This window comes from Drosophila rhopaloa, unplaced genomic scaffold, assembly GCF_018152115.1.
Source record: "Drosophila rhopaloa isolate 14029-0021.01 unplaced genomic scaffold, ASM1815211v1 contig_167, whole genome shotgun sequence".
Taxonomy (NCBI): Eukaryota; Metazoa; Arthropoda; class Insecta; order Diptera; family Drosophilidae; genus Drosophila; species Drosophila rhopaloa.
The window spans coordinates 5,672,533-5,679,846 of record NW_025335047.1 but is presented as its reverse complement, the minus strand read 5'-3'; the positions used below and the strand labels follow the sequence as shown (position 1 = coordinate 5,679,846).

General features: G+C 43.3%; 5 protein-coding genes across 5 annotated transcripts; 2 read left to right on the top strand and 3 right to left on the bottom strand.

Annotated features, from left to right (window-relative positions):
• Positions 1-833: 833 nt before the first annotated feature.
• On the top strand, positions 834-2,049 carry LOC108043860. Its single transcript, XM_017122671.1, has 3 exons — positions 834-915; positions 976-1,019; positions 1,080-2,049. The coding sequence occupies exons 1-3, from the start codon at positions 858-860 to the stop codon at positions 1,935-1,937; spliced, it is 960 nt and encodes a 319-aa protein (XP_016978160.1). The 5' UTR covers positions 834-857; the 3' UTR covers positions 1,938-2,049.
• On the bottom strand, positions 1,970-3,896 carry LOC108043861 (cysteine-rich DPF motif domain-containing protein 1). The gene is made up of 2 exons (XM_017122672.2): positions 3,783-3,896; positions 1,970-2,549 (listed from the first exon to the last, which is right to left on the bottom strand). The coding sequence occupies exon 2, from the start codon at positions 2,535-2,537 to the stop codon at positions 2,073-2,075; it is 465 nt and encodes a 154-aa protein (XP_016978161.1). The 5' UTR covers positions 2,538-2,549; positions 3,783-3,896; the 3' UTR covers positions 1,970-2,072.
• Positions 2,589-3,899, bottom strand: LOC108043859 (putative transferase CAF17 homolog, mitochondrial). The gene is made up of 2 exons (XM_017122670.1): positions 3,783-3,899; positions 2,589-3,722 (listed from the first exon to the last, which is right to left on the bottom strand). Exon 2 carries the CDS (start codon positions 3,719-3,721, stop codon positions 2,675-2,677), a length of 1,047 nt encoding a protein of 348 aa, XP_016978159.1. The 5' UTR covers position 3,722; positions 3,783-3,899; the 3' UTR covers positions 2,589-2,674.
• Positions 3,900-4,181: 282 nt separating this feature from the next.
• On the top strand, positions 4,182-5,659 carry LOC108043857 (protein unc-50 homolog). Its single transcript, XM_017122668.2, has 3 exons — positions 4,182-4,620; positions 5,002-5,361; positions 5,423-5,659. Exons 1-3 carry the CDS (start codon positions 4,290-4,292, stop codon positions 5,557-5,559), a joined length of 828 nt encoding a protein of 275 aa, XP_016978157.1. The 5' UTR covers positions 4,182-4,289; the 3' UTR covers positions 5,560-5,659.
• A 304-nt stretch (positions 5,660-5,963) lies between these two features.
• LOC108043858 (39S ribosomal protein L19, mitochondrial) lies at positions 5,964-7,096 on the bottom strand. Its single transcript, XM_044458467.1, has 2 exons — positions 6,941-7,096; positions 5,964-6,887 (listed from the first exon to the last, which is right to left on the bottom strand). The coding sequence occupies exons 1-2, from the start codon at positions 7,002-7,004 to the stop codon at positions 6,022-6,024; spliced, it is 930 nt and encodes a 309-aa protein (XP_044314402.1). The 5' UTR covers positions 7,005-7,096; the 3' UTR covers positions 5,964-6,021.
• Between the last annotated feature and the right edge of the window lie 218 nt (positions 7,097-7,314).

The window sequence follows — 7,314 nt, the reverse complement described above, 5'->3', positions numbered from 1 at the left end:
AGAGATGAGAGAAGCGCGCGCGTTGCTCCTTTTGTGTCCTCAGTTCGCATCCTTCGGGTCACCGTCTGACCTTTTCTTTTGGCACCCGCTTGCCCTTTTGTTTTTCGCCCGGGATCGTTGACAAAAGACCTGGGGCATTGCAATAAATGTGATAAATATTGTTTTTTGTTGTTTGTCTTTCTGTGCAATTGCTTGGACACCGTGCCATAAATTGCCCGTAGACCGGTGAACGCTGATTGCTGACCGTTGATCTTGGATCGTTGATCATCGACTAGGGGTTTGGCTTGCAAGGAAATACCTTGAATGATGCCTTAATTGTGGGACAGGCAGCTGAAACTGTCGGGTTCCATTGAACTGGCCTGCAATTGTGGGTGTTTAACGCGTGTTTTGCTCTGATCAAAGGTTCGCCCCTGATTGTGTGGCGCGCATTAAAGCGCTAGTTTGATACCCTACACATGTAATGCCCTAATTTATTGGTGTTGCGTGTAGAGAAGGCCAAAACCGCAGAAACCGCAAATATTAGTTTAAATGATCTAAAGATTCCAAAATCGTATATATCAGATATAGTTTGACCTAAAATAAATCTTTTCTGAAAAAATATTATACAAAATCAATCCTTTTTAAAAACGATATAAAATTTTGGCTTTTAATATTTGTATTTAATTATTTTGAACACATTGCACTTTTAACTCATTAAATTTCTTATTTAACACCACTGTAATTCGTTAGCAAACGAAAGCAAGGAAAATCCAGCATTTCAAATTGCTCGTGTAATATCTAATTAAACTCTACACACTTTGTTCACTCTGGCAGTAAAGCCAGTTATCGCCAGAACTACAAAAGTACTGGTTGCTCTGATGAAGACTTCCGCACTAACGATTGGAATTATCCTTCTAGCAAGGCTCGTAAAGGTTGGTACGTATGCTTCGACGTTTCTGGCGAGGATTAATAAACAAAAACTTCTATCCGATTTAGATGGAAGAAGGGGGACAACAGAAATATCTGAAACGTTGGAGCTGGTAAGGTTTTGAGTTTAAGTATCTTGTAACCAAATCTTGACAGATTATATTCTACCAAAGTATAAGACCGATGCAAAGTACACAGCCTTACTAAAGGAAATAAATTCGACATACCATGGCAGACCCCATAATACAGCAAACAACTTGGAATTTGAAAAGTACTTCCAAACTGTTTTATCTGGTTTAAACTTAACTGTTTATGACATAGCCGACAAAATTGATATTTACACAGATTTTACAGTTTACAATCAAATACGATTGGAGCTTGAAAGAGAAATTTCCAAAACAATACAAGTCGCGAAAAATCTTCTTAGCCTTAAAAACCTTTTGCCCCACTGTCGTACCTTTTTCATGGATCAACAAGTGCAAATGGCTGCGAGCATCAGTCAATCGAACCTAATGAAAATGGAGATCCTAAATAATCCTAGTCCCGAGTGTGAAAACGTTGAGCTGAACCAGATTACCTTTCTGGAAACGACAACCACCACTACCACTCCTAAGCCCATTAACTACGATTCAATCTTTCGAGATATTTTGCAAAAGTATAGCAAACGGCCATGGGGAAACCTTAAATACTTGGAATTCGATGAACAAATTTGGCAAGTGTTCATGGCCTTGAATACGGACGATAAAATTTATAAAAAGGAGACATTAATTGGGTTCATGGGATATGACAAGGATCGTGAGAAACTGGATAAAGCCTTAGCAGTTCGAATTGGAAAATTTAAAAAAATAATTGCTAACGAAACCGATTCTAATTGCAAAGGAAATCTTTTATACTTAAATAAGCGACTAAGTCTAGCAATGTTCGAAACATTAGAGAAAAAACGCAAGATTTTAGTTATTACCAACTATATACATTCTTGTGTTAAACATGAAGAGCATTTAAAAATAGTGGATAAAATAAATAAGACCTAATTTATTAAATCCACATTTTCCATTCTGAGGAGTATTTTGTAAGAATTCAAAAACACTTTATTTTACTTTCAATAAAAAAATGATTTCTAAATTCAATATTTTAGGCAACGTACTTATATATTTTCACTTTTAAATCTATTTTTTGTCTTCCTTACTGGCTGCTAGTTGCTTTCGAAGGCGGGCTTGTGCCTCCACTGGCCAGTTCTTGAGCTTTTCCTGGCCGCAAGGCATACAAAAAGTGGCCGTGTAGTAAAAGCTGCAACCTGGATCCTTGCACACTGTCTTCGCGCAAATAGAGCACTTGGCCCCCAGAGAGATATAGTATTCCGCTTTCGTATGCCAACGAGGTGGAGGTGGCTGAAACGGATCGCGCATCACATAGTTATCCTCCGGATACTTGATTGCCAGGGAAAAGGGTGGTTTCCTTCCAAAATAGTGAACCATCTCGTGCATTTCGCATCCGGAACAAAGGAAGTCGATGCGTGCTATTCTTTCGTCCTCCTCCTCGGGATCGGTGGGTTTCTTTTCCTCTTGGGGTAGCTTCATACGCTCAATCTCTGCTGCCTCATTGTCCAGGACGAGATTCTCATCGGCCTCCATGTCTAAGATTCACTGCAAGACCAACAGAGAAACAAAGAACTGGGCAAAACATAGACGAAGACTAGTTACGTTTACTATACTAATAACAATATAACTGTTGGTATAACAACAAATAGTGGTTCAAATCAGGTCCTGGGTCATTCAGCAAACGCCAGGCGACGCTTTCCAGGCAGATCCTCTGGCCACCATTCTGGTCGTTCGGCATAACAGCGCTCGCCATCGATCATCAGTTCGGGTCGGCCGTTGAGCACCTTCTCGATTCGCAGCAGGGCCACTCCGTGGTTGTGGGCAGAGCCAAAGACTCGTCCTAGTTTCGCTCCAGCTACGGAGGTTACCTCCTGGCTGGAACCAGCGTCGATGGGAGCCGTCAGGCGGATGGGCATATAGCGCTTGCGGATCACACCCGAGTGATGAACGCGAGCGGTCAATTCCTGGCCCACATAGCATCCCTTTTGGAAGCTCACGCCGTTCAAGTAGTCCGCATTGGCCTCCAGGGGAAAGCATTTGCCCGGAGGCAGTTCCAAGCTGCCCTCACCCACTCCTTGCTTGTAGCGGAGCAGCTGGTAATTGCTGTCAGAGGTGGCGGGTGTGGCGGTACCAAAGTCGGCGAAACTCTTGGTCAGTTTTGCCCAGTCCATGTTGGTTGGGGCCAGAACGCGAGTGCCCAATGCGGAAAGTCTCGGATCGGGGGATACAAACAGATCTGGATGCGGATTGCCCACGGTCTCCGAGCCGTCCTTAAAGTTAAACATCACCCAAGAGGTGTACTCGTCGTCCACACTGTCGACTTCAATGCGCCTGCGAACCCGGTAGGTGCGCAGGTGGCGTCTGAAATCCGAGGAAGCCTCGCGATCGCACTCCACGAGGATGGTGTCCGGATTGTTGGTGCGGTACATGATGGTGTCGTACAGCACACGACCAGATTTGTTGAGGAAGTGGGCGTACATGGAGGCAGGACCTCCGGACGACTGAATCCGGGCCACATCGTTGGTCGCCAGACCCTGCAGAAAGGGCACCACCTCGGCCCCGTGGATGCGGATGAGTTCCCGGTTGGCCAGCGGCTCCAGGGTGAAATTGCGCTGACTTATGCCCATCGGACGGGCGTACGGAATCCGCAGCTCGTGGAGATTACGTATTTGCAGCCGCACCGCGCGGATGAACCACGGATTTGAACATCTATTCATGCTGCAAAATGGAGGCATCGGTTGCCTGCAATATGTATTCGAAATGGTAAAGCACTCTTACCTTGTTTGGGAAATTTGACTTAATTTATTTGATCTATCTAGCTGCAGAAACTTAAATTTGGTACACAAAACAAAGTCAGGCAAGGAACTAAATTTTTGGCACCCGGTTCATAACATTGAAACTTGACAGTTCGTTAGAGATGGGCGCTTGCTGTGGTTTTTTCACGTATCGTGATAAATTAAATTTTTAAAATAAAAATATAGCATATTCAAATCGTATGCACCAAGAAATTATAATAATTTGAATAATAGTTTTTTTGATGTTTTAACTTATAATGTTGTTTAAAGTTTTTCGTGCTTAGATAGAGCCGATGTGGTAATTTTCGTGCCATTTCTCAAGACTTATTCACAGTCCCATCTCTAATCAGCTGTTTCTATCATGAGACCACATCATCTTGTTTTCCCTGGTTTATTTTAGCACATTCTACAAGAAAAATCGGTATTTCGTGGCGCTGTGGGCGCAGCCACTTTACTAGAAACATAAAAAATTTGTTTTAAACAAAACAAAATGAGTCAATATAGCCACGTTAAGTATACGCAATCGCCGACGCCGTCAGTGGTTTCAGGCTACTCGAGTGCCTCGCGGCTCCACTCGCCACTCCCGCCGCCCGCCAACCACCGGAGGGACTGCCTCTCGGCGACCACCAAGAGCTACAAATACCTGCGACGTCTGCTCAAGTTTAATCAGATGGACTTCGAGTTTGCTCTGTGGCAGATGGTTTACCTCTTCGTGGCGCCCCAGAAGGTGTACCGGAACTTCAACTACCGGAAACAGACCAAATCCCAGTTCGCACGAGACGATCCGGCGTTCCTTGTGCTCCTGGTGGTCTGCCTATGTGGTGAGTTCACAACGCCCTAAATCATCCACCCATTTTGAAGATGGGTAAGAATCTGCACATCTTATAGTCGATCATCCTTTACCTTGTAAATATAAATGATATCGTATTTGTACCATAGTTTGGAAAAAGTTAATTCAGGGAATCTGTTAGTATAATAATCTACTTTATATCTCATTCCGAGTCATATTGTACTCTATCTTAAGACAAGAAATCTGTAGATCATCTTCCCTGAGCTATAGCCTAATGCACATATAGCCTAATGCACATGAGAAATAAAATCATATCATCAGTGCCCAATAAGAGGGAAGTAAGAAGTTAGTTGTATCAGTACTATTTCTTATCTTATTGTAATTTCATTTTCTTCTTATCAAATTTCAATAGTCACCTCTCTGGGCTTTGCGTATGTGCTAGGACTGTCCTTCTGGCAGAGCATCTCCTTCATCTTCTATGTGGTTTTCGTGGACTGCATTTTCGCGGGCATCATAATTGCCTCGTTCTTTTGGGCGGTGACAAATCGGTATTTGCGCACGAATAGTCTGGAGCCGGATATCGAGTGGGGCTATGCCTTCGATGTGCATCTGAACGCCTTCTTTCCGCCACTGATGTTGCTGCACTTCATCCAGCTTTTCTTCTTCAACTGGCTGATCAGCCAGACGTGGTTTATCTCCCGATTCCTCGGCAACACCTTCTGGCTGCTGGGCATGGGCTACTACGTGTACATCACTTTTCTGGGATATAATTGTGAGTAATTTTGAAAGACATTATAGAACTCTTAAATCAATACTTTATTTTCCCTTTGCAGGCATTCCCCATCTCAAGAACACCCGAATTATACTCATCGCCCTGCCCATCATCTTTCTTCTGTTTCTGGTTGTCACAATTATTGGCTGGAATGCTACGATATCCTTTGTCAACTTCTACAGGTATCGCGTTTATTAATCTTGTAACGTGCGTTGTAAATTATTTTGCGTTTAGTGCTAGGCACTACACTACAATTATGACTAATAAAATAATTAATTTAGCGTTATCCAAATCGAAATTGTACGAACTGCTCTTAAAACTGGGTTTAATCCTTGAACATGATGAGGATCATAATTCTTTTTAACATTGTGAATGAGTATTATTTTATAGTTTTGATATGGAAGCCATCATCTAAACTATAAAAAAAAATGTTTAACCGTTTTTGAATTAGAAATACTAATTGTATCTACATATCTCATGCATACAAAATTAGAAAACTATGATTTTGTAAAATCGATTAGGCTCGTGACTTTAAAGATTATTTAATCTGAACCTAGGTTTCTTAATAACCTAAAGCTATATCTTCAGAAACCAACATTTCCTTAAGTTTTTTCAACATTTTTCCGAGTTTATTAATCTACAAATGAACAATAAATGCAATTACGCCAGCTGCTTGGGCTTCACGAAGGTGCGCTTCCGCTTGTTGCGTTTGCGTTGCAACTCCAGGGTGTGCAAGTCCGTGTGCACCTCGGCGAAGATCTCCGTCTGCTCCTCCTCGGGAATCGAGCTGCGGTAGTCCTTCATCATGTCGTACTTTTCCCAGGGCTTTTGCACCTTGGCCGCCGACAAACGATGCTTGTCCTTCAAATACTCATCGATGTTGGCCACGCCACGCAGATTTTGGCGCTCCCAGCGCTCCAGCCAGGGACGCGGTCGAAGTACCACCTTGATGTCGTTCACTGGCACAGAAGCACCCTCCTCCAGCGGTTCCGCCTCCATGTTCTCATCAAAAGTACTGTACTCCGGCAGAGCGTCGCGCAGATAAAACAAGCTATCATCAAGTCGTTTCTCCAGCCGCAGAACCTCCACCTTCTGGATGGTGGGATCATACAGCTCGTAGACCACCTCCATGCCCTGGTGATCGATGACGTTGCGCAGGACGAAACGGGCACGCAGTCCACAACGATCCCTATTGATGCAGATGCCCACGAATCGACTGGTCTTGCCGGCGGCATGGGGATCGGAACTGGTCACCGCCAACACGGATCCTACATAAAACTCGGGCAGATCGATCTGTTTCCGCCGCTCCAGCATGTCCAGGCGCTCCAGTTTCTCACGGATGGGGTTTCTCCACTCCACCTTCGGATCGGGCAGGAATTCCGGGTAAACGAACCGATAATTCGCCGGGATAATGGGCTTGCGGGTCACAGGCGCTGGTGAACTGGGCGTGGGCGCAGGAGCCACTCCTTTCTTCGATTCCTCCTGATTTTCAACAGCATGTTCCGCCGTCTTCGTGGAGAATGTGACTAAAAAATAAGTTTCCTGAATGCGTGCCACTAAGAAAAGTGTTGGTCCTTACCAATCCGCTTGTAGGCGCACTGCGGCGCCAATCTATTAAGCATTACCCTAGTGCTTAGGTTCATTTTTTATTAATTTACTGAGTAACTGAAACAAATAAATGTTTAGATAATCATGCCGCACGATAATCAGCTGCTACCAGAGATGGTGATAACAGAGCTATCGATACTTTTCTTGATTGTAATAGAGCTGCCAACTCGGCTGACTTTATTTAAAAAAAAAAAATTTAACTGACTTTTAAATACTTTTTAACTGTTTCCATCTATTTTTTTTACATTTGGATTGCGAAGAAAAAAAGGTTTTATTTACATTATATACAATTTTTTTGTTACATTTTTCATTAGGATTATTGATGATTAAAATTTTAGGATTACA

What these genes read in the sequence shown, in the direction of transcription:
- LOC108043860 (XM_017122671.1), top strand. Translation starts at nt 858, where the DNA reads ATGAAGACTTCCGCACTAACGATTGGAATTATCCTTCTAGCAAGGCTC. An exon ending in AGCAAGGCTCGTAAAGGTTG is followed by an intron (nt 916 to 975) that starts GTACGTATGCTT and finishes TATCCGATTTAG; the next exon opens with ATGGAAGAAGGGGGACAACA. An exon ending in TATCTGAAACGTTGGAGCTG is followed by an intron (nt 1,020 to 1,079) that starts GTAAGGTTTTGA and finishes ATTCTACCAAAG; the next exon opens with TATAAGACCGATGCAAAGTA.
- LOC108043861 (XM_017122672.2), bottom strand. Translation starts at nt 2,537, where the DNA reads ATGGAGGCCGATGAGAATCTCGTCCTGGACAATGAGGCAGCAGAGATT.
- LOC108043859 (XM_017122670.1), bottom strand. Translation starts at nt 3,721, where the DNA reads ATGAATAGATGTTCAAATCCGTGGTTCATCCGCGCGGTGCGGCTGCAA.
- LOC108043857 (XM_017122668.2), top strand. Translation starts at nt 4,290, where the DNA reads ATGAGTCAATATAGCCACGTTAAGTATACGCAATCGCCGACGCCGTCA. An exon ending in CCTGGTGGTCTGCCTATGTG is followed by an intron (nt 4,621 to 5,001) that starts GTGAGTTCACAA and finishes AAATTTCAATAG; the next exon opens with TCACCTCTCTGGGCTTTGCG. An exon ending in CACTTTTCTGGGATATAATT is followed by an intron (nt 5,362 to 5,422) that starts GTGAGTAATTTT and finishes TTCCCTTTGCAG; the next exon opens with GCATTCCCCATCTCAAGAAC.
- LOC108043858 (XM_044458467.1), bottom strand. Translation starts at nt 7,004, where the DNA reads ATGAACCTAAGCACTAGGGTAATGCTTAATAGATTGGCGCCGCAGTGC. An exon ending in GTGCGCCTACAAGCGGATTG is followed by an intron (nt 6,888 to 6,940) that starts GTAAGGACCAAC and finishes CTTATTTTTTAG; the next exon opens with TCACATTCTCCACGAAGACG.